This window comes from Rattus norvegicus, chromosome X (genome assembly GCF_021556685.1).
Source record: "Rattus norvegicus strain SHRSP/BbbUtx chromosome X, alternate assembly SHRSP_T2T, whole genome shotgun sequence".
Lineage (NCBI taxonomy): Eukaryota > Metazoa > Chordata > Mammalia > Rodentia > Muridae > Rattus > Rattus norvegicus.
This window is the reverse complement of record NC_141554.1, coordinates 67,166,468-67,190,077: the sequence shown is the minus strand read 5'-3', so window position 1 is coordinate 67,190,077 and position 23,610 is coordinate 67,166,468. Positions and strand designations below refer to the sequence as shown.

General features: G+C 52.4%; 1 protein-coding gene across 4 annotated transcripts in view; it reads right to left on the bottom strand.

Moving 5' to 3' along the window:
* Positions 1-23,610, bottom strand: part of Apoo (apolipoprotein O) — a 102,296-nt gene that overhangs the window by 47,880 nt on the left and 30,806 nt on the right. For all 4 annotated transcript variants that reach the window (XM_087600336.1, XM_087600337.1, XM_087600335.1 and 1 more), the window contains 2 exon segments: positions 22,687-22,741; positions 16,273-16,368 (listed from right to left, as the gene is read on the bottom strand). In XM_087600336.1, coding sequence (XP_087456462.1) covers positions 16,273-16,368; positions 22,687-22,741 — 151 coding nt within the window.

Here is a 23,610-nt window from a genome sequence, read left to right as displayed (position 1 = left end):
TGTCTCTCTGCCTCTGCCTCTGCCTCTCTGTCTCTCTGTCTCTCTGCCTCTGCCTCTGCCTCCCTGCCTATCTGCCCTACCTCTGCCTCTCTGTGTCTCTCCCTCTGCCTCTGTATCTGCCTCTCTGTGTCTCTGCCTCTCAGCCTCTGCCTCTGCCTCTCAGTGTCTCTGCCTCTCTGTTTCTTTCTTTGACCCTCTGCCTCTACCTCTGCCTCTAACTCTCTGTCTCTGCCTCTGCCTCTGCCTCAGCCTCTACCTCTGCCTCCCTGTCTCTGCCTCTGCCTCTCTGCCTTTGCCTCTGTCTCTGCCTCAGCCTCTACCTCTGCCTCTCTGTCTCTACCTCTGCCTCTCTGCCTGTGCCGCATTCTCTCTGCCTCTGTCTCTCTGTCTCTGCCTCTGCATCTGCCTCTGCCTATCTGTCTCTCTCCCTCTGCCTCTGCCTCGGCCTCTGCCACTCTGTCTCTTTGTCTCTCTCTCTCGGCCTCTGCCTGTGCCTCTGCCTCTGCCTCTGACTATCTGCCTCTCTGCCTCTGCCTCTCTGTCTCTCTGTCTGTGCCTCTGCGTCTGCCTCTGCATCTGCCTCTCCGACTCTACCTCTGCCTCTCTCTCTGCCTCCGCCTCTACATCTACGTCTCTCTCTGCCTCTGCCTCTGTCTCTCTGCCTCTCTGTTTCTGGATCTCTGCCTCCGTCTCTCTGCCTCTGCCTCTGCCTCTCTGCCTCTGCCTCTGTCTCTGCCTCTCTGTGTCTCTGCCTCTCTGCTTCTGCCTCTACCTCTGTGTCTCTGCCTCTGTTTCTTTCTTTGAACCTCTGCTTCTACCTCAGCCTCTACCTCTCTGTCTCTCTATCACTGCCCCTCTGACCCTCTGTCTCTGCTTCTGCCTCTCTGACTCTGCTCTGCCTCCGCATCTGCCTCTGCCTCTCTGCCTCTGCCGCTGCCTCTCTGTCTCTCTGCCTCTGTCTGCCTCTGCCTCTGCCTCACTATCACTCTGTGTCTGCCTCTGCCTCAGCCTCTGCCTCTACCTCTGCCTCTGCCTCTGCCTCTGCCTCTGTCTCGTTGCCTCTGCCTCTGCCTTTCTGCCTCTCGGTCTCTGCCTCTGTCTCTCTGTCTCTGGGTCTCTCTGTCTGCCTCTCTGTCTCTCTATCTCTGCCTCTGCCTCTGCATCTCCCTGTGCCTCTGCCTCTATGCCTCTGCCTCTGACTCTCTGCCTGTGCCTCTGTCTCTCTGTCTCTGCATCTGTATCTGCCTCTGCCTATCTGTCTCTCTCCCTCTGCCTCCTCCTCTGCCTCAGCCTCTCTGTCTCTCTGCCTCTGCTTCTGTGTCTGCCTCAGCCTCTACCTCTGCCTCTCTGTCTCTGCCTCTGCCTTTCTGCCTGTGCCTCTGTCTCTCTGCCTCTGTCTCTCTGTCTCTGCCTTTGCATCTGCCTCTGCCTATCTGTCTCTCTCCCTCTGCCTCTGCCTAGGCCTCTGCCTCTCTGTCTCTCTGTCTCTGACTCTGCCTCGGCCTATGCCTCTGCCTCAGATTCTCTATCTCTCTACGTCTGCCTCTGCCTCTGCCTCTGCCTCTGCCTCTCTGTCTCTCTGTGTCTGCCTGTCTGCCTCTCTGTCTCTCTACCTCTGCCTCTGCCTCTGCCTCTGCCTCTCTGTCTTTCTGCCTCTGTCTCGTTGCCTCTGCCTCTGCCTCTCTGCCTCTTTCTCTGCCTCTCTTTCTCTGCCTCTGCCTCTCTGTTTCTTTCTCTGACCCTCTCCTTCTACCTCTGCCTCTACCTCTGCCTCTACCTCTGTCTCTGCCTCTGCCTCTCTGCCTCTCTGCCTCTCTGCCTCTGTCTCTCTGCCTCTGCCTCTGCCTCTGCCTCTCTGTCTCTCTGCTTCTGCATCTGACTCTCTGTCTCTCGGTCTCTGCCGCTAATCTGCATCTCTCTCTGCCTCTGTCTCTCTGCCTCTCTGTCTCTATGTCTCTGCCTCTCTGTCTCTCTACCTCTGCCTCTGCCTCTCTGCCTATCTGCCCTGCCTCTGCCTCTGCCTCTCTGTGTCTCTCCTCCTGCCTCTGTATCTGCCTGTGTCACTGCCTCTCAGCCTCTGCCTCTACCTCTCTGCCTCTCTGTCTCTGCCTCTCTGCCTCTGCCTCTCTGCCTCTGCCTCTCTGTCTCTCTCCCTCTGCCTCTGCCTCTGCCTCTCTGTGTCTCTCCCTCTGCCTCTGTGTATCTGCCTCTCAGCCTCTGCCTCTGCCTCTGCCTCTCTGTCTCTGCCACTGCCTCTGCCTCTGCCTCTCTGTCTCTCTATCTCTGCCTCTGGTTCTGCGTCTCCCTCTGCCTCTGCCTCTATGCCTCTGACTCTCTGCATGTGCCTCTGTCTCTCTGTCTCTGCCTCTGCCTCTGCCTCTCCCTTGCCTATCTGTCTCTCTGCCTCTGCCTCTCTGTCTCTCTGTCTCTGCGGCTGCCTCTGCCTCAGCATCTGCCTCTCTGTCTCTGCCAATGCCTCTGCCTCTCTGTATCTCTGCCTCTGTCTCGTTGCCTCCGCCTCTATCTCTCTGTCTCTGCCTCAGTCTACCTGTCTCTCTGTATCTTGCTCTCTGACTCTCTGTCTCTGCCTATGCCTCTCTGCCTCTGCCTCTCTGCCTCTGCCTCTCTGTCTCTCTATCTCTGCCTCCTCCTCTGCCTCTCTCTCTGCCTCTGCCTCTATGCCTCTGCCTCTCTGCCTGTGCCTCTGTCTATCTGCCTCCGTCTCTCTGTCTCTGTGTCTCTGCCTCTGCCTCTGCCTCTACATCTACCTCTCTGACTCTGCCTCTGCGTCTCTCTCTGCCTCTGCCTCTGCCTCTGTGTCTCTGCCTCTCTGTTTCTTTATTTGAACCTCTGCTTCTACCTCAGCCTCTACCTCTCTGTCTCTCTATCACTGCCTCTCTGTCTCTGTCTCTACCTCTGCCTCTCTACCTCTCTGCCTCCCTGCCTCTGCCTCTACCTCTGACTCAGCCTCTCTACCTCTTCCTCTCTCTCTCTGCCTCTCTGCCTATGCTTCTGCCTCTGCCTCTCTCCCTCTGCTCTGCCTCTGACTCTGACTCTGCCTCTACCTCTGCCTCTCTTCCTCTGCCTCTCAGCCTCTCTGCCTCTGCCCCTGACTCTCTGTCTCTCTGCCTCTCTCTCTGTCTGCCTCTGCCTCTGCCTCTGCCTCTCTATCTCTCTGTCTCTGCCTCTGCCTCAGCCTCCGCCTCCACCTCTGCCTCTGCCTCTGCCTCTGCATCTGTCTCTCTGCCTCTGTCTCGTCTCTGCCTCTGCCTTTCTGCCTCTCGGTCTCTGCCTCTGTCTCTCTGTCTCTGCCTCTCTGTCTCTCTATCTCTGCCTCTGCCTCTGCATCTCCCTGTGCCACTGCCTCTATGTCTCTGCCTCTGCCTCTCTGCCTGTGCCTCTGTCTCTCTGCCTCTGTCTCTCTGTCTCTGCATCTGCGTCTGCCTCTGCCTATCTGTCTCTCTGTCTCTGCCTCTGCCTCTGCCTCTCTGTCTCTGCCTCTGCCTCTGCCTCTGCCTCTGCCTCAACCTCTACCTCTGCCTCTCTGTCTCTGCCTCTGCCTCTCTGCCTGTGCCTCTGTCTCTGCCTCAGCCTCTACCTTTGCCTTTCTGTCTCTGCCTCTGCCTCTCTGCCTGTGCCGCATTCTCTCTGCCTCTTTCTCTCTGTCTCTGTCTCTGCCTCTGCCTCTGCCTATCTGTCTCTCTCCCTCTGTCTCTGCCTCGGCCTCTGCCTCGCTGTCTCTCTGTCTCTGCCACTGCCACTGCCTCTGCCTCTGCCACTCTGCCTCTGCCTCTCTGTGTCTCTCCCTATGCCTCTGTCTCTGCCTCTCTGTGTCTCTGCCTCTCTGTTTCTTTTTAGACTCTCCTTCTACCTCTGCCTCTACCTCTCCCTCTACCTCTGTCTCTGCCTCTACCTCTCTGACTCTCTGCCTCTGCCTCTCTGTCTCTCTGTCTCCTTGTCTCTGCCTCTGCCGCTGTCTCTCTGTCTCTGCATCAGCCTCTGCGTCTCTCTCTGCCTCTGCCTCTGTCTCTCTGCCTCTCGGTCTCTCTGTCTCTGCCTCTGTCTCTCTGACTCTCTGTCTCTGCCTCTCTGCCTCTACCTCTGTCTCTCTGCCTCTGCCTCTGCCTCTCTATCTCTCTGTCTCTGCCTATGCCTCAGCCTCTACCTCTGCCTCTCTGTCTCTGCCTCAGCATCTCTGCCTGTTCCTCTGTCTCTCTGTGTCTGTCTCTCTGTCTCTGCCTCTGCATCTGCCTCTGCCTATCTGTCTCTCTCCCTCTGCCTCTGCTTCTGATTCTGTCTCTCTACCTCTGTCTCTTCCTCTGCCTCTGCCTCTGTCTCTGCCTTTGCCTCTACCTCTGTCTCTGCCTCTGCCTCTCTGCCTCTCTGCCTCTGCCTCTCTGCATCTGCCTCTGCCTCTCTGCCTCTGCCTCTCTGTCTCTCGGCTTCTGTATCTGACTCACTGTCTCTCGGTCTCTGCCTCTAATCTCTGTCTCTCTCTGCCTCTGCCTCTGTCTCTCTGCCTTTCTGTCTCTCTGTCTCTGACTCTCTGTCTCTCTGCCTCTATCTCTGCCTCTCTGCCTATCTGCCCTGCCTCTGCATCTACCTCTCTGTGTCTCTCCCTCTGCCTCTGCATCTGCCTCTCTGTGTCTCTCCCTCTGCCTCTGTATCTGCCTCTCTCTGTCTCTGCCTCTCAGCCGCTGCCTCTGCCTCTCTGTGTCTCTGCCTCTCTGTTTCTTTCTTTGACCCTCTCCTTCTACCTCTGCCTCTACCTCTGTCTCTGCCTCTGCCTCTCTGCCTCTCTGCCTCTGCCTCTCTGCCTCTGCCTCTCTGTCTCTCTGTCTCTCTGTCTCCCTGTCTCTGCCTCTGCCTCTGTCTCTCTGTCTCTGCCTCTGTCTCTCTGTCTCTGCATCTGCCTCTGCCTATGCCTCTCTGTCTCTCTATCTCTCTCTCTGTCTCTGCATCTCCCTCTGCCTCTATGCCTCTGCCTCTCTGCCTGTGCCTCTGCCTCTCTGCCTGTGCCTCTATCTTTATCACTCTGCCTCTGTCTCTCTGTCTCTGCCTCTGCCTCTGCCTCTGCATCTGCCTATCTGTCTCTCTGCCTCGGACTCTGCCTCTCTGTCTCTCTGTCTCTGCCTTTGCCTCTGCCTCTGCCTCAGCCTCTGCCTCTCTGCCTCTGCCTCTCTGTCTCTCTGCCTCTGTCTCGTTGCCTCCGCCTCTGCCTTTCTGCCTCTGGGTCGCAGCCTCTGTCTCTCTGTCTCTCTGTCTCTGTATCTGCCTCTCTGTCTCTCTACCTCTGCCTCTGCCTCTGCGTCTCCCTGTGCCTCTGCCTCTATGTCTCTGCCTCTGCCTCTCTACCTGTGCCTCTGCCTCTGCCTCTCTATCTCTCTGTCTCTGCCTCTGCCTCTGCCTCTGTCTCCCTGCCTCTGCCTCTGCCTCTGTCTCTCTGCCTCTGCCTCTCTGTCTCGACCTCTGCGTCTCTGCGTCTCTGCCTCTCTGCCTCTCTGCCTCTGCCTCTCTGTCTCTCTGCCTCTGCCTCTCTGCCTATCTGCCCTGCCTCTGCCTCTGCCACTCTGCCTCTGCCTCTCTCTGTCTCTCCCTCTGCCTCTGTATCTGCCTCTCTGTGTCTCTGCCTCTCTGTTTCTTTCTTTGACCCTCTCCTTCTACCTCTGCTTCCACCTCTGCCTCTGCCTCTCTGCCTCTGCCTCTGCCTCTGCCGCTGCCTCTTCCTCTCTGCCTCTGCCTCTGCATCTGCCTCTCTGTCTCTCTACCTGTGCCTCTGCCTCTGCCTCTCTATCTCTCTGTCTCTGCCTCTGACTCTACCTCTCTGTCTCTCTGTCTCCCTGTCTCTGCCTCTGCCTCTGTCTCTCTGTCTCTGCCTGTGCCTCTGCGTCTCTCTCTGCCTCTCGGACTCTCTGTCTATGCCTCTGCCACTGCCTCTGCCTCTCTGTCTCTCTGCCTCTCTCTCTCTGCCTCTCTGCCTATCTGCCCTGCCTCTGCCTCTCTCTCTGCCTCTCTGCCTCTGCCTCTCTGTGTCTCTGCCTCTGCCTCCGGCTCTAGCTCTCTGTGTCTCTGCCTCTCTGCCTCTCTGCCTCTGCCTCTCTGTCTCTCTGCCTCTGCCTCTCTGCCTATCTGCCCTGCCTCTGCCTCTGCCACTCTGCCTCTGCCTCTCTGTGTCTCTCCCTCTGCCTCTGTATCTGCCTCTCTGTGTCTCTGCCTCTCTGCCTTCTACCTCTGCTTCCACCTCTGCCTCTGCCTCTCTGCCTCTGCCTCTGCCTCTGCCGCTGCCTCTTCCTCTCTGCCTCTGCCTCTGCATCTGCCTCTCTGTCTCTCTACCTGTGCCTCTGCCTCTGCCTCTCTATCTCTCTGTCTCTGCCTCTGACTCTACCTCTCTGTCTCTCTGTCTCCCTGTCTCTGCCTCTGCCTCTGTCTCTCTGTCTCTGCCTGTGCCTCTGCGTCTCTCTCTGCCTCTCGGACTCTCTGTCTATGCCTCTGCCACTGCCTCTGCCTCTCTGTCTCTCTGCCTCTCTCTCTCTGCCTCTCTGCCTATCTGCCCTGCCTCTGCCTCTCTCTCTGCCTCTCTGCCTCTGCCTCTCTGTGTCTCTGCCTCTGCCTCCGGCTCTAGCTCTCTGTGTCTCTGCCTCTCTGCCTCTCTGCCTCTGCCTCTCTGTCTCTCTGCCTCTGCCTCTCTGCCTATCTGCCCTGCCTCTGCCTCTGCCACTCTGCCTCTGCCTCTCTGTGTCTCTCCCTCTGCCTCTGTATCTGCCTCTCTGTGTCTCTGCCTCTCTGTTTCTTTCTTTGACCCTCTCCTTCTACCTCTGCTTCCACCTCTGCCTCTGCCTCTCTGCCTCTGCCTCTGCCGCTGCCTCTTCCTCTCTGCCTCTGCCTCTGCATCTGCCTCTCTGTCTCTCTACCTGTGCCTCTGCCTCTGCCTCTCTATCTCTCTGTCTCTGCCTCTGACTCTACCTCTCTGCCTCTCTGTCTCCCTGTCTCTGCCTCTGCCTCTGTCTCTCTGTCTCTGCCTGTGCCTCTGCGTCTCTCTCTGCCTCTCGGACTCTCTGTCTATGCCTCTGCCACTGCCTCTGCCTCTCTGTCTCTCTGCCTCTCTCTCTCTGCCTCTCTGCCTATCTGCCCTGCCTCTGCCTCTCTCTCTGCCTCTCTGCCTCTGCCTCTCTGTGTCTCTGCCTCTGCCTCCGGCTCTAGCTCTCTGTGTCTCTGCCTCTCTGCTTCTGCCTCTAACTCTGTGTCTCTGCCTCTCTGTTTCTTTCTTTGAACCTCTGCTTCTACCTCAGCCTCTACCTCTCTGTCTCTCTGCCTCTCTGTCTCTCTTTCTCTGCCTCTCAGTCTCTCTGCCTCTGCCTCTCTGCCTATCTGCACTGCTTCTGCCTCTGCCTCTCTGTGTCTCTCCCTCTGCCTCTGTATCTGCATCTCTGTGTCTCTGCCTATCAGCCTCTGCTTCTGCCTCTCTGTGTCTCTGCCTCTCTCTTTCTTTCTTTGACCCTCTCCTCCGACCTCAGCATCTACCTCTGCCTCTACCTCTCTGTCTCTGCCTCTGCCTCTCTGCCTCTCTGAATCGGCCTCTCTGCCTCTGCCTCTCTGCCTCTGCCTCTCTGTCTCTCTCCCTCTACTTCTGCCTCTGCCTCTCTGTGTCTCTCCCTCTGCCTCTGTATCTGCCTCTCTGTGTCTCTGCCTCTCAGCCTCTGCCTCTGCCTCTGCCTCTCTGTCTCTGCCTCTGCATCTCTGCCTCTGCCTCTGCCTCTCTGCCTCTCTATCTCTGCCTCTGGTTCTGCGTCTCGCTCTGCCTCTGCCTCTATGCCTCTGACTCTCTGCATGTGCCTCTGTCTCTGCCTCTGCCTCTGCCTCTGCCTCTCCCTTGCCTATCTGTCTCTCTGCCTCTGCCTCTCTGTCTCTCTGTCTCTGCCTCTGCCTCTGCCTCAGCATCTGCCTCTCTGTCTCTGCCAATGCCTCTGCCTCTCTGTATCTCTGCCTCTGTCTCGTTGCCTCCGCCTCTGTCTCTCTGTCTCTGCCTCAGTCTACCGGTCTCTCTGTATCTTCCTCTCTGACTCTCTGTCTCTGCCTATGCCTCTCTGCCTATGCCTCTGTGCCTCTGCCTCTCTGTCTCTCTATCTCTGCCTCCTCCTCTGCCACTCTCTCTGCCTCTGCCTCTATACCTCTGCCTCTGCCTCTCTGCCTCTCTGTCTCTGCCTCTCTGCCTCTCTGCCTCTGCCTCTCTGTCTTTCTGCCTCTGTCTCGTTGCCTCTGCCTCTGCCTCTCTGCCTCTCTGTCTCTGCCTCTCTGTCTCTCTGCCTCTGCCTCTCTGTCTCTGCCTCTCTGTCTCTCTGCCTCTGCCTCTGCCTCTCTGCCTATCTGCCCTGGCTCTGCCTCTTCCTCTGCCACTCTGCCTCTGCCTCTCTGTGTCTCTCCCTATTTCTCTGTATCTACCTCTCTCTGTCTCTGCATCTCAGTCTCTGGCTCTGCCTCTCTGTGTCTCTGCCACTCTGTTTCTTTCCTTGACCCTCTCCTTCTACCTCTGCCTCCACCTCTGTCTCTGCCTCTGCCTCTCTGCCTCTGGGCCTCTGCCTCTCTGCCTCTGCCTCTCTGCCTCTGTCTCTCTGTCTCTGTCTCTCTGCCTCTCTGCCTCTCTGCCTCTGCCTCTCTGCCTCTGTCTCTCTGCCTCTGCCTCTCTGTCTCTCGGCTTCTGCATCTGTCTCTTGGTCTCTGCCTCTATTCTGCGTCTCTCTCTGCCTCTGCCTCTGCCTCTCTGCCTCTGCCTCTGCGTCTGCCTCTCTGTGTCTCTCACTCTGCCTCTGTATCTACCTCTCTGTGTCTCTGCCTCTCAGCCTCTGCCTCAGCCTCTCTGTGTCTCTGCCTCTGTTTCTTTCTTTAACACTCTGCTTCTACCTCTGCCTCTACCTCTCTGTCTCTGCCTCTGTCTCTCTGCCTCTCTGCCTCTCTGCCTCTCTGCCTCTCTGCCTCTCTGTCTCTCTGCCTCTGCCTCTCTGTCTCTCTGCCTCTGCCTCTGCCTCTGCCTCTCTGCCTCTGCCTCTCTGTGTCTCTCCCTCTGCCTCTGTATCTGCCTTTCTGTGTCTCTGCCTCCCTGTTTCTTTCTTTGACCCTCTCCTTCTACTTCTGCTTCTACCTATGCCTCTGCCTCTGCCTCTCTGCCTCTGCCTCTCTGTCTCTCTGTCTCTGCCTTGACTCTGCCTCTCTGCCTCTCTTTCTCCCTGCCTCTGCCTCTGCCTCTGTCTCTCTGTCTCTGCCTGTGCGTCTGCGTCTCTCTCTCCCTCTGCCTCTACCTCTCTGCCTCTCGGTCTCTCTGTCTCTGCCTCTGCCTCTGCCTCTGTCTCTCTGCCTCTGCCTCTCTGTCTCTGCCTCTGTCTCTCTGTCTCTCTGTCTCTGCCTCTCTGCCGCTGCCTCTGCATCTGCCTCTCTGCCTCTCTCATCTGCCTCTGCCTCTCTGTCTCTCTGCCTCTGTCTCTTTTCCTCTGCTCTGCCTCTCCATCTCTCTGTGTCTGCCTCTGCCTCAGCCTCTGCCACTGCCTCTCTGTCTCTGCCTTTGCCTCTGCCTCTGCCTCCCTGTCTCTCTAACTCTGCCTCCTGCTCTGCCTCTCCCTCTGCCTCTGCCTCTGCATCTGCCTCTCTGACTCTGCCTATGCCTCTGCGTCTCTCTCTGCCTCTGCCTCTGCATGTGCCTCTCTCTCTGCCTCTGCCTCTATCTCTCTGCCTCTCTGTCTCTGGGTATCTGCCTCTCTGTCTCTCGGCCTCTGCCTCTGCCTCTCTGCCTATCTGCCCTGCCTCTGCCTCTCTCTCTGCCTCTCTGCCTCTGCCTCTCTGTGTCTCTGCCTCTGCCTCTGCCTCTGCCTCTGCCTCTGCCTCTCTGTGTCTCTGCCTCTCTGCTTCTGCCTCTACCTCTGTGTCTCTGTCTCTCTGTTTCTTTCTTTGAACCTCTGCTTCTACCTCAGCCTCTACCTCTCTGTCTCTCTGCCTCTCTGTCTCTGTCTCTGCCTCTCTGTCTCTCTGCCTCTGCCTCTCTGCCTATCTGCCCTGCTTCTGCCTCTGCCTCTGCCTCTGCCTCTCTGTGTCTCTCCCTCTGCCTCTGTATCTGCCTCTCTGTGTCTCTGCCTCTCAGCCTCTGTCTCTGCCTCTCTGTGTCTCTGCCTCTCTGTTTCTTTCTTTGACCCTCTCCTTCGACCTCTGCTTCTACCTCTACCTCTACCTCTCTGCCTCTGTCTCTGCCTCTCTGCCTCTGCCTCTCATCTGCCTCTCTGTCTCTCTACCTGTGCCTCTGCCTCTGCCTCTCTATCTCTCTGTCTCTGCCTTGACTCTGCCTCTCTGCCTCTCTGTCTCTCTACCTCTCTGCCTCTCTGCCTCTGCCTCTCTGTCTCTCTGCCTCTGCTTCTCTGCCTATCTGCCCTGTCTCTGCCTCTGCCACTCTGCCTCTGCCTCTCTCTGTCTCTCCCTCTGCCTCTGTATCTGCCTCTCTGTGTCTCTGCCTCTCTGTTTCTTTCTTTGACCCTCTCCTTCTACCTCTGCTTCTACCTATGCCTCTGCCTCTCAGCCTCTGCCTCTGCCTCTGCCGCTGCCTCTTCCTCTCTGCCTCTGCCTCTGCATCTGCCTCTCTGTCTCTCTACCTGTGCCTCTGCCTCTGCCTCTCTATCTCTCTGTCTCTGCCTTGACTCTGCCTCTCTGCCTCTCTGCCTCTCTGCCTCTCTGTCTCCCTGTCTCTGCCTCTGCCTCTGTCTCTCTGTCTCTGCCTGTGCCTCAGCGTCTCTCTCTGCCTCTGCCTCTGTCTCTCTGCCTCTGCCTCTGCCTCTGCCTCTGTGTCTCTGCCTCTCTGCCTCTGTCTCTCTGTCTCTCTGTCTCTGCCTCTTTGCCGCTGACTCTGCCTCTGCCTCTACCTACCTGCCTCTCTCATCTGCCTCTGACTCTCTGTCTCTGCCTCTGACTCTGCCTCTGCCACTGCCTATCTGTCTCTCTGCCTCTGCCTATATGTCTCTCTGTCTCTGCCTCTGCCTCTGCCTCTGCATCTGCCTCTCTGACTCTGCCTCTGCCTCTGCGTCTCTCTCTGCCTCTGCCTCTGTCTCTGTCTCTCTGCCTCTCTGTCTCTGGGTCTCTGCCTCTCTGTCTCTCTGCCTCTGCCTCTGCCTCTGCCTCTCTGTGTCTCTCCCTCTGCCTCTGTCTCTGCCTCTCTGTGTCTCTGCCTCTCTGCTTCTGCCTCTACCACTGTATCTCTGCCTCTCTGTTTCTTTCTTTGAACCTCTGCTTCTACCTCAGCCTCTAACTCTCTGTCTCTCTATCACTGCCTCTCTGTCTCTGCCTCTCTGTGTCTCTGCCTCTCTCTTTCTTTCTTTGACCGTCTCCATCTACCTCTGCCTCTACCTCTGCCTCTACCTCTGTCTCTGCCTCTGCCTCTCTGCCTCTCTGCCTCTGTCTCTCTGCCTCTACCTCTGCCTCTCTGTCTCTCGGCTTCTGCATCTGATTCTCTGACTCTCGGTCTCTGCCTCTAATCTGCGTCTCTCTCTGCCTCTGCCTCTGTCTCTCTGCCTGTGCCTCTGTCTCTCTGCCTCGGTCTCTCTGTCTCTGCCTCTGCATCTGCCTCTGCCTATCTGTCTCTCTCCCTCTGATTCTTCCTCGGCCTCTGCCTCTCTGTCTCTCTGTCTCTCTGTCTCTGCCTCTGCCTCTGCCTCTCTCTCTCTCTCTCTCTCTCTCTCTCTCTCTCTCTCTCTGCCTCTGCGTCTCTGTCTCTGTCTCTGCCTCTGCCTCTGCCTCTCTGCCTCTGCCTCTGTCTCTCTGCCTCTCTGTCTCTTTCTCTGCCTCTGCCTCTACCTCTGCCTCTGCCTCTCTGTCTCACTGTCTCTGCCTCTCTGCCTCTCTGTTTCTGCCTCTGTCTCTCTGTCTCTCTGTGTCTGCCTGTCTGCTTCTCTGTCTCTGCCTCTGCCTCTGCCTCTGCCTCTCTGTCTCTCTACATCTGCCTCTGCCTCTGCCTCTGCCTCTGCCTCTCTGTCTCTCTGCCTCTGTCTCGTTGCCTCTGCCTCTGCCTCTCTGCCTCTCTGTCTCTGCCTCTCCCTCTCTGTCTCTCTGCCTCTGCCTCTCTGTCTCTCTGCCTATCTGCCCTGCCTCTGCCTCTTCCTCTGCCACTCTGCCTCGGCCTCTCTGTGTCTCTCCCTATGCCTCTGTATCTGCCTCTCTGTGTCTCTGCCTCTCTGTTTCTTTAACCCTCTCCTTCTACCTCTGCTTCTACCTCTGCCTCTCTACCTCTGTCTCATTGCTTCTGCCTCTGCCTCTGCCTCTGTCTCTTTGCCTCTGTCTCATTGCCTCCGCCTCTGCCTCTCTGCCTCTCTGCATCTCGGTCTCGGCCTCTGTTTTTCTGTCTTTCTGTCTCTCTGTCTCTGTCTCTGTCTCTCTCTCTCTCTCTCTCTCTCTCTCTCTCTCTCTCTCTGTCTCTGCCTCTCTGTCTCTCTACCTCTGCCTCTGCCTCTGCGTCTCCCTCTGCCTCTGTCTCTCTGCCTCTGTCTCTCTGTCTCTGCATCTGCGTCTCCCTCTGCCTCTGCCTCTGCCTCTGCCTCTATGCCTCTGCCTCTGCCGCTCTGCCTCTGCCTCTATCTCTCTGCCTCTGTCTCTCTGTCTCTGCATCTGCCTCTACCTCTGCCACAGACTCTACCTCTGCCTCTCTGTCTTTGTCTCTGCCTCTCTGCCTGTGCCTCTGTCTCTCTTCCTCTTTCTCTCTGTCTCTGCCTCTGCCTCTACCTATCTGTCTCTCTAACTGTGCCTCTGTCTCTCTGCCTCTGTCTCTCTGCCTCTGCCTCTGCCTCTTTGTCTCTCTATCTCTGTCTCTGCCTCTGTCTCTCTGTCTCTCTGTCTCTGCCTCTCTGCCACTGCTTCTGCCTCTGCCTCTCTGCCTCTCTCATCTGCCTCTGCCTCTCAGTCTCTCTGCCTCTGTCTCTCTTCCTCTGCTCTGCCTCTCTATCTCTCTGTGTCTGCCTCTGCCTCAGCCTCTGCCTCTGCCTCTCTTTCTCTGCCTTTGTCTCTGCCTCTGCCTCTCTGTCTCTCTAACTCTGCCTCCTGCTCTGCCTCTCCCTCTGCCTCTGCCTCTGCCTCTGCATCTGCCTCTCTGCCTCTGCCTCTGCCTCTCTGTCTCTCTGTCTCCTTGTCTCTGCCTCTGCGTCTCTCTCTGCCTCTGCCTCTGTCTCTCTGCCTCTCAGTCTCTCTGTCTCTGCCTCTGCCTCTGCCTCTGTCTCTCTGCCTCTGCCTCTGCCTCTGTCTCTCTGCCTCTGCCTCTCTGTCTCTGCCTCTGTCTCTCTGACTCTCTGCCTCTGCCTCTGCCTCTGCCTCTCTTTATCTCTGCCTCTTTCTCGTTGCCTATGCCTCTGGCTCTCTGTCTCTGCCTCAGTCTCTCTGTCTCTCTGTATCTTCCTCTCTGACTCTCTGTCTCTGCCTCTGCCTCTCTGCCTATGCCTCTCTGTGTCTCTATCTCTGCCTCCTCCTCTGCCTCTCTCTCTGCCTCTGCCTCTATGCCTATGCCTCTGCCTCTCTGCCTGTGCCTCTGTCTCTCTGCCTCTGTCTCTCTGTCTCTGCCTCTGACTCTGCCTCTGCCACTGCCTATCTGTCTCTCTGCCTCTGCCTATATGTCTCTCTGTCTCTGCCTCTGCCTCTGCCTCTGCATCTGCCTCTCTGACTCTGCCTCTGCCTCTTCGTCTCTCTCTGCCTCTGCATCTGCATCTGCGTCTCTCTCTGCCTCTGCCTCTGTCTCTCTGCCTCTCTGTCTCTGGGTCTCTGCCTCTCTGTCTCTCTGCCTCTGCCTCTGCCTCTCTGCCTCTGCCTCTCTGTGTCTCTGCCTCTCTGCTTCTGCCTCTACCTCTGTATCTCTGCCTCTCTGTTTCTTTCTTTAAACCTCTGCTTCTACCTCAGCTTCTACCTCTCTGTCTATCACTGCTTCTCTGTCTCTCTGTCTTTGCCTCTGCCTCTCTGCCTCTCTGCCTCCCTGCCTCTGCCTCTACCTCTGCCTCTGCCTCTCTGCCTCTGCCTCTCTGTCTCTGCCTCTCTGCCTATGCCTCTGCCTCTTCCTCTCTGCCTCTGCTCTTCCTCTGCCTCTGCCTCCGCCTCTCTTTCTCTCTGCCTCTGTCTCTCTGCCTCTGCCTCTGCCTCTCTATCTCTCTGTCTCTGCCTCTGCCTCAGCCTCTGCCTCAGTCTCTCTGACTCTGTCTCGTTGCCTCTGCCTCTGCCTTTCTGCCTCTCGGTCTCTGCCTCTGTCTCTCTGTCTCTCTGTCTCTGCCTCTCTGTCTCTCTATCTCTGCCTCTGCCTCTGCGTCTCCCTGTGCCTCTGACTCTATGTCTCTGCCTCTGCCTCTCTCCCTGTGTCTCTGTCTCTCTGCCTCTGTCTCTCTGTCTCTGCATCTGCGTCTGCCTCTGCCTATCTGTCTCTCTGCCTCTGCCTCTGCCTCTGCCTCTCTGTCTCTCCCTCTGCCTCCCTGCCTGTGCCTCTGTCTCTCTGCCTCTGTCTCTCTGTCTCTGCCTCTGCATCTGCCTCTGCCTATTTGTCTCTCTCCCTCTGCCTCTGCCTCGGCCTCTGCCTCTCTGTCTCTCTGTCTCTGCCTCTGCTTCTGCCTCTCTGCCTCTGCTCTGCCTCTCTGCCTCTATCTCTCTGTCTCTGCCTCTCTGTCTCTCTGTCTCTGCCTCTGCGTCTCCCTCTCTGTCTCTCTAACTCTGCCTCTGCCTCTGCCTCTGTCTCTGCCTCTGCCTCTGCCTCTGCCTCTGCCTCTGCCTCTGCCTCTGCCTCTGCCTCTGCCTCTGCCTCTGCCTCTGCGTCTGTCTCTCTACCACTGTCTCATTGCCTCTGCCTCTGCCTCTGCCTCTGTCTCTCTGCCTCTATCTCATTGCCTCTGCCTCTGCCTCTCTGCATCTCGGTCTCTGCCTCTGTCTTTCTGTTTCTCTGTCTCTCTGTCTCTGCCTCTCTGTCTCTGCATCTGCCTCTCTGTCTCTCTATCTCTGCCTCTGCCTCTGTGTCTCCCTCTGCCTCTGCCTCTATGCCTCTGCCTCTGCCGCTCTGCCTCTGCCTCTGTCTCTCTGCCTCTGTCTCTCAGTCTCTGCATCTGCCTCTGCCTCTGCCTATCTGTCTCTCTGTCTCTGCCTCTGCCTCTGCCTCTGCCTCTCTGTCTCTCTGTCTCTCTGTCTCTGCCTCTCTGACTCTTCCTCTGCCTCTCTGTCTCTCTGTCTCAGCCTCTCTGCCTCTGTCTCTGCCTCTGCCTCTCTGTCTCTGTCTCTCTGCCTCTGCATCTGCCTCTGCCTCTCTCTCTCTCTCTCTGCCTCTGCCTCTGCCTCTGCGTCTCTGTCTCTGTCTCTGCCTCTGCCTCTGCCTCTGCCTCTGCCTCTGTCTCTGTGCCTCTCTGTCTCTGTCTCTCTGCCTCTGCATCTGCCTCTGCCTCTCTCTCTCTCTCTCTCTCTGCCTCTGCCTCTGCCTCTGCGTCTCTGTCTCTGTCTCTGCCTCTGCCTCTGCCTCTGCCTCTGCCTCTGTCTCTGTGCCTCTCTGTCTCTGTCTCTGCCTCTGCCTCTACCTCTGCCTCTGCCTCTCTGTCTCACTGTCTCTGCCTCTCTGCCTCCCTGCCTCTGCCTCTGCCTCTCTGTCTCTGCCTCTGTCTCTGCCTCTCTGTCTCTTCCTCTGCCTCTCTGCCTCTCTGTCTCTTTCTCTGCCTCTCTGCCTCTCTGTCTCTCTGCCCCCCTCTCTCTCTCGGTCTCTCTGTCCCTCTCTCTCTGCACCCCTCTCTCTCTTCCCCCTCCCCTCCCTCTGCCCCTTTGCCTCTCTGCCTCTCTGCATCTTTCTATGTCTCTCTCCCCCTTATCTGCCTTTGCCCACCTCTGCCCCTCTGCCTCTGCCCCTGCCCCTGCCCCTGCCTCTGCCTCTGCCTGAGTGCTGGGATGAAAGGTGTGTGCCACCACACCTGGCAACAGTGAAAAATTTACAGTTTGACAGGTGTGAAAGACATTTAATAGAAGTTCACTCTTTCTGTACCACAGAGCAATATTTGAACATGTAAATGTGCTTATTAAGCATAACTAATTTCTTTTTCTTACCAAGAGTATAAACTTCTATGTATCTTTACAGCCAAATGTAATTGGGTAAAGATGAACATGAACCATATGTTAAGCAGTCCACATTCAGGAACCAACTTACTTAAGAACTATTAAATATGGATTATGGATAAAGAGACAGACATTTATCTCATTTTCCCATATAAACTTACTGGGGGGGGGGGGAATCCTAAAAAAATTTGTACCTACCTCTAGCAAAAAGGAGTCCAACAAAACCAGCAAAACCAATAACTCCGAGTCTTGGGTAAAATCCAGGAGGTGCATTTTGAAGATAGTTATAGTTGTCTACAATGGAAAAAGATTGGGAAATAACTCCATAAATTGTTCGTTAAAACCAAAACCAAAAGTCTCACACTTAACTAGAACATACAGTACCAAATGTTCCCCCACCACACATTCTTTGCTTCCTGTTAATACATATTTGTTCTTTTCTTTTAAGTCTGGTTTCATTTAGTATGGCGTGGTCTTGAACTCATGATCATCCTGTCTCATTTCCCATGTGCTGAGATTACAGGTATATATCACCAAACCTAGCTCACACTTTTTATTAGATATTTTATGTATTTACATTTCAAAGTTACCCCTTTCCCACCTCCCCCACACTCCCTATCCCATCCACTTGCTTTTATGAGGATGCTCCCACTCTCACCCACTCCCACCTCAACTCCCTGGCATTCCCCTACACTGGGGAAATCAAGACTTCACAGGATCAAGGGCTTCTCCTCCCATGCCCAAAAAGGCCGTCCTCTGCTACATATGCAGTTGGAGTCATGGGTCCCTCCATGTGTACTCTGTGGTTGGTGGTTTAGTCCCTGGGAGCCCTGGGGGTGGGGGGTCTGGTTAGTTGATATTGCTGTTCTTCCTATCGGGGTTGCAAACCCCTTCAGTTTCTTCAGTCCTTTCTCTAACTCCTCCATTGGGGTCCTCATGCTCAGTCCAATGGTCAGCTGCAAGCATCCTCATCTGTATCAGTAAGGCTCTGGCAGAGCCTCTCAGGAGACATCCATATAACAGGCTCCTGTCAGCAAGCACCAGCTCACACTGTCTTAAAGACAACCTTGCTATGTGGCCCAGGCTGAATTTAAACTCGCTCTATCCCAGACAGGCCTGGAACTCACAATCCTGCTTCACCTTGAGTGATAGGATACACACCACCATGGCCAGCTATAACAATATGCTTCTTTCTAACACATTCTTTCAGGAACCAAACACATTTAACTCAGAGAAGCAAGTGTCCTTTGCCATCTGAACTCATTATTTGAACTCAAGAACAATATACTTGGATAATGAAGGAAAAATGTAGTATAAATTTGTTCTGGCTGGTTTTTTGTCAACTTGTCATAAGCAAGGGTCATCTGGGAAGAAGAACCTCAACTGAGTAAATGCCTCCATCAGATTCCCTTGTAGGCAGGTCTTGAGGGCATTTTCTTGATTAATAGCTGATGATATGGGAGGGCCCATGCCACTGTGGGTGGAGCCACCTAGGTCCTGGGTGCTATAAGAAAGCAAGATGAATGAAAGGCCTAGGAACACTAAGCCCTAAATGGGATGTCTCTATCAAATCCCTCCTCTTAGGGCTCAGGGAACCCCACCAAAGGGGAGGCAGAAAGAACATAAAAGTCAGAAGAGTTGGAGGACTCCAAGAAAACAAGACCCTCTAAGTCAACATGAGCTAAGTTCACATCAACTCAGAGACTGAAGCAGCAAGCACAGGGCCTGCACGGGTCTGCACTGGGTCCTCAGCATATATACTATGGCTTCCGGGTCAGTGTTTTTAATGGGATTCCTGAGTGCACAAACAAGTGGGTCTCTGATTCTTGTGCCTTCTCTTGGGCTCTTTTCCTTCTGATGGTTTGTCTTATCAGTTTCTACTGTGTTAGTTTTTGTTTTATCTTATATTTTAACATTATCCTGTTTGTTTTCTAATGACAAGCATAAAGGGGGTGGATCTGTATAAGAAGGAAGGTGGGGAGGAACTGTGAGGAATGGAGGGAGGTAAAACTGTAATCAGGGTATATTATGTGAAAAAAATCTATTTTCAACAAAAGGAAAAATAAAATAAAATTGCATTAGTGTTACAAAAAGAGAAGAAATCAAGTTGAGCAAGCTATAGGGAACAAGCCAGTCAGGAGTGCTCCTTCATGGCCTTTGCATCAGTTCCTACTCTGACTTCCCTCCATGATGGGCTATAAACCATAAGCTGGAATAAACCCTTACCTCTCCAAGTTGCTTTGGTCATGGTGTTTCATCACAGCGATAAAAAGCAAAGTAGGACAAAGTTGATGCTAGAAATAAATAGCCACTCTTGCAGGTCATAGAATTTAATAATTTAAAAATAAATATAACAGTGATCCAAATCAGGAATAAATAATACAACATATGACTTTATTTGCCATGCCTAAGCATGTCTTAGGACTTGGATCTGCATGATATCTCCTTTCCTCTCCTCCCTATGGAACCAGTCACACAGCAGATTGGCGCCTACTCCAGCACTATCTCCTCAGGAAAGTTCATCATAACTCAGCAGCACAGACACTGTGTCTTTCTCTAAGGCACCATCAGATGTTATTCTCTGTACCACCCTTAATATCTCACCCTAAGGTACTCTGTATTTCATCATTCATGCATGTGTTTTCTGTCTCCCCACACAGAATATATGTTCTCTCATGGTTGATTGCTTAGTGATAACAGCAGATAATTATTCAACAGATCTTTGCTAAGAACACCACCAAGTACAATGGCACATATGTATGAAGTTGTCATGGTGAAACCCATTACTTTGTATGCTAACCTTAAAAATTCATAATTAAAAAAGAATACAGCCAGAAGTTGATTAATACCAGATAAAGTAATAAATGACTTGAAGCTATCATGACTTAGAAAGCCTTCATTGTCTCTCAACTTCTCATTAGCCCTCCCTATGTTTACAATACTTCCTGGAAAGGCCTGAGTCCTGTCTCGAAGCACTGATCGCATTGTGCTGGCTATGTGGTTTGTTATCCAGAATCCCACCCCTACATTTTAACTAACAATGCTAACATGGCTATCACTGCTCCTTGAAGACTCGCCTTCAGAAATCTTTCCCTGCTGGTATCTCCCCAGCCTCTTCCTAACCAATCCATTTCCTCTCAACCTTGTAAGTCTCTGTATTTTGGGATAATATTAAATGATGTATATCTCAGAGATTGTGACTACTATCATTTTTCTTGTGGATGTGGGGGTTACTGTTTTAAGATAGGGTATTGCTGGGGCTGGGGATTTAGCTCAGTGGTAGAGCGCTTACCTAGGAAGCGCAAGGCCTTGGGTTCGGTCCCCAGCTCCGAAAAAAAGAACCAAAAAAAAAAAAAAAAAAGATAGGGTATTGCTATGTGGCCTAGACTGACCCGTATCCTGAGTGGAACCAATCGCAATGCCTGGCTTTGACCACTGTCTTAATCAACCTTGATCATCAATGCCTGACAAAATGGTGACTTTAAAAATACACTCTGAGGGGTTGGGGATTTAGCTCAGTGGTAGAGCGCTTGCCTAGGAAGCGCAAGGCCCTGGGTTCGGTCCCCAGCTCCGAAAAAAAGAACCAAAAAAAAAAAAATACACTCTGAACTGAATGTTAACAAGCAATAGGCACAAGTTTTATCCCCCTGTAATGCCAGATACATGCCAATTTTCCTTTTCCTGGATTCTCTGGGAAATATAGTAATCATTTTAAACATTACTAGAGGGTTTGTGTGATATCAGTATTAATTCCCATCTGGTCTTTTGTTTAGTTTGACTTTAACCAGCCTTTTCTTTCTATCCTTTTATCTGTGTCATTTGAGGCAAGTTTCAGACATGCACACAGAGCAAATCATACAAAAATGAGAAAGAAGACATGTTTTTAAGATCACACCTGAAGCCAAGCCTCAATGCTGGTAACATGCCTTAGCTGTGACTGCTGGAAAACAGACTCACAGTCTTGAGAGAATGGAATGCTTCTTCTTAAGAATCGTCCTAATAAATCAGAGAAAGAACTGGAAGAGCTTGAAGGGGCTCGAGACCCCATATGAACAACAATGCCAAGCAACCAGAGCTTCCAGGGACTAAGCCACTACCTAAAGACTATATACATGGACTGACCCTGGACTCTGACCTCATAGGTAGCATTGAATGTCCTAGTAAGATCATCAGTGTAAGGGGAAGCCCTGGGTCCTGCTAAGACTGAACGTGATTGTTGGGGGGAGGGCGGCAATGGGGGGGAGGATGGGGAGGGGAACACCCATAAAGAAGGGGAGGGGGAGGGATTAGGGGGATGTTGGCCCGTAAACCGGGAAAGGGAATAACACTCAAAAAACTCAAGTTAAAAAATAAAATAAAATAAAATAAAATAAAATAAAATAAAATAAAAAAAGAGTCTTCCTAATAACTGTGTTCAGGAGGAGAAAAGACAAATATCTCCACTAATGCCTACTGCCATTAATCAGTGGGGAATGGCAGGTTAACAGTGAGGGGAAATCCTCACTTACATGTTATGAAGATGTGAATAAAATGACTCCCCCCAACCCATAGGAAACAGCACTATTGCCGGAATGATATGGCTTTGTTGGAGGAGGTCTGTCATTAGCGGGTAAGCTTTGAAGTCACAAAACGAAAGCTACAGCCAGTGTGACATTTACTTCCTGCAGCCTCTGGATATGGATGGAGGACACTGGTCTCCTTCTCCAGCATGTCTGCCTGCACACCATCACGCTTCCCACCATGATGGACTGAACCTCTGAACCTGTAGGTCAGCCCCAATTAAATGCTATCCTCATAAGAGTTGCCTTGGCTATGGTGTCTGTTCATAGCAATAGAAACTTAACTAGGAGACAATTATTTAACCATGAGGGCAAACCCTTGGAAAAGCAAGACTTTAAATGTGCTAAGATGTCCTAAAGAGAGTGAAGTATGTGTCTGTATCCCCACTCTTTTAATGGCTCCTGGCTGAAATTAGACAAAACAGAGGCTATAAGCTCAGTTTCTGAGTACATGGGATAAGTGCCCCATAAGTGAGACACAACCAAGGACAATAAAATTGAAAAATATGTAGGAACACTACAATTTATGTGTCTTTCTAGGAATACCAGCTGAATTCCTTCCTGCATCTAGATTTTATATACACCTTTTTTAAAAAGTTATTGTTGTGAAAGACATACATGGTATGCACTCATTGATAAGTGGCTATTAGCCCAAATGCTTGAATTACCCTAGATCCCTAGAACAAAGGAAACACAAGACGGATGATCAAAATGTGAATGCTTCACTCCTTCTTTAAATGAGGAAAAAGAATACCCTTGGCAGGGAAGGGAGAGGCAAAGATTAAAACAGAGACTGAAGGAACACCCATTCAGAGCCTGCCCCACATGTGGCCCATCCATATACAGCCACCCAATTAGACAAGATGGATGAAGCAAAGAAGTGCAGACCGACAGGAGCCGGATGTAGATCGCTCCTGAGAGACACAGCCAGAATACAGCAAATACAGAGGCGAATGCCAGCAGCAAACCACTGAACTGAGAATAGGTCCCCCGTTGAAGGAATCAGAGAAAGAACTGGAAGAGCTTGAAGGTGCTCGAGACCCCAAAAGTACAACAATGTCAAGCAACCAGAGCTTCCAGGGACTAAGCCACTACCTAAAGACTATACATGGACTGACCCTGGACTCTGACCCCATAGGTAGCAATGAATATCCTAGTAAGAGCACCAGTGGAAGGGGAAGCCCTGGGTCCTGCTAAGACTGAACCCCCAGTGAACTAGACTATGGGGGGAGGGTGGCAATGGGGGGAGGTTTGGGAGGGGAACACCCATAAGGAAGGGGAAGGGGGAGGGTGATGTTTGTCCGGAAACCGGGAAAGGGAATAACACTTGAAATGTATATAAGAAATACTCAAGTTAATAAAAAAAAAGTTATTGTTGTTTTTGAGACTACATAGAGATCTCAGTAGCTGTCCTGAATCTCACTTTGTAGAACAGTGCCTTGAACTAACAGAGATCCATCATCGTCGCCTGCCTCCTAAGTGCTAGAATTAAAGGCATGTGCCACCATACGTAGCCTGTGCAACATTCATTAATGGCAGCTAATGAATGAGTGTGATTTAGAAAATCTGGTAAGGAGTAAGCAAGTTATAGTGCATTGTCATTTTTGTTTTGGGGGGGCTTTTGTTTGTTTGTTTGTTTGTTTGTTTGTTTGTTTTAGCACTGGACCTCACAGATGCGTGAGGAAACATTCTGCTACTGGGAATTATTGGAGATACTTGTCTTTTTTCTCCTAAACACAGAGTTACAACAAAGACTCTTAAGAAGCATTCCATTCTGCTACTGGGAATATATTCCCAGCCGTGAACTTTTTTATTCCAAGATACAAGCACTTGCTAGCCCAAAAATCCTAATACTGTTGAAGAGATTCATGAAATAGCACTCCTCTGAAACCTAATTCGAACAGAGATCATCTTCCAGAAAACATCGAGATAGCTCTAAATTTGTCCATATAATCTCAAGGATTCTGATCTCCAGAGCCTAGTCATGAAAAGCCAGTACAATATGGTCGATAGGGTGAAGTAACTGACTGTGCCTAGTTTAAACTCAACTTACCTACTCCCCACTGGACAAAGTGTTCCACCTTGGGTTTAGTATGGGAGTATATTTCCTATGAAGATAAAAAGAAATAGAATAAGTAGGGCTTACTGAATAGATTATCATCATTAACACTTTTTGGTGCAAGGGGTGGATCTCGAGCAGGTTAAGCACAAACACTAGCAATAAGCTATACCTCCAGGATTAAACAGTTTTAAACAAAGGGATCTGCATTCAGTTTCATTGTTTTCATTGCTCTTTTTAAGGTCCCTTGCACTACAGTAACCGTTCATCAGAATGCTTTACTATTGCCACAGGAAACAAAGATTCCAAGTCGAATGAGGTTTTGAAAACCTAATCTTCTCACTTTTAAGACTGAAATAATAAGAAAATCTACAGGGTGGAGAAACAGCTAAGTGGTTAAGAGAATGCATTGTTCTTGCAGAGGACAAGAGTTCAATTCCCAACACCTATGTCAAGCTTTAGGAGGATGCAATGCATTTGTTCCTCACAGGCACCTGAAGTCAGGTGCACATATCCACACACAGACACAGACACAGACACAGACACAGACACACACACACACACACACACACACACAGACACACACACACACACACACACACACACACACACACACACACACACCAAAATAAATCCAAAAAGACACAGAAAATTGATAGTCTTGATAATCAGAGATGATCCTTTCCCCATGAACTTATTAACGGTCTTCCAAATTAAGTCTACTTTATTTATGATTTGCCATGATTTAGAGCCTATCTTTGGAAAATGCTCTTTTGAAGCGGGAATGAGCACCTTTACTGAAACCAATAAGTCAATAACTCAATTTTAAAGAGACATCCCAATCCTATAGTAAATGAAGTTATCAACATTCTCTTAATGCAATGGCTTTGAGGGGCTGGAGATGTACCTCAGTGGCAA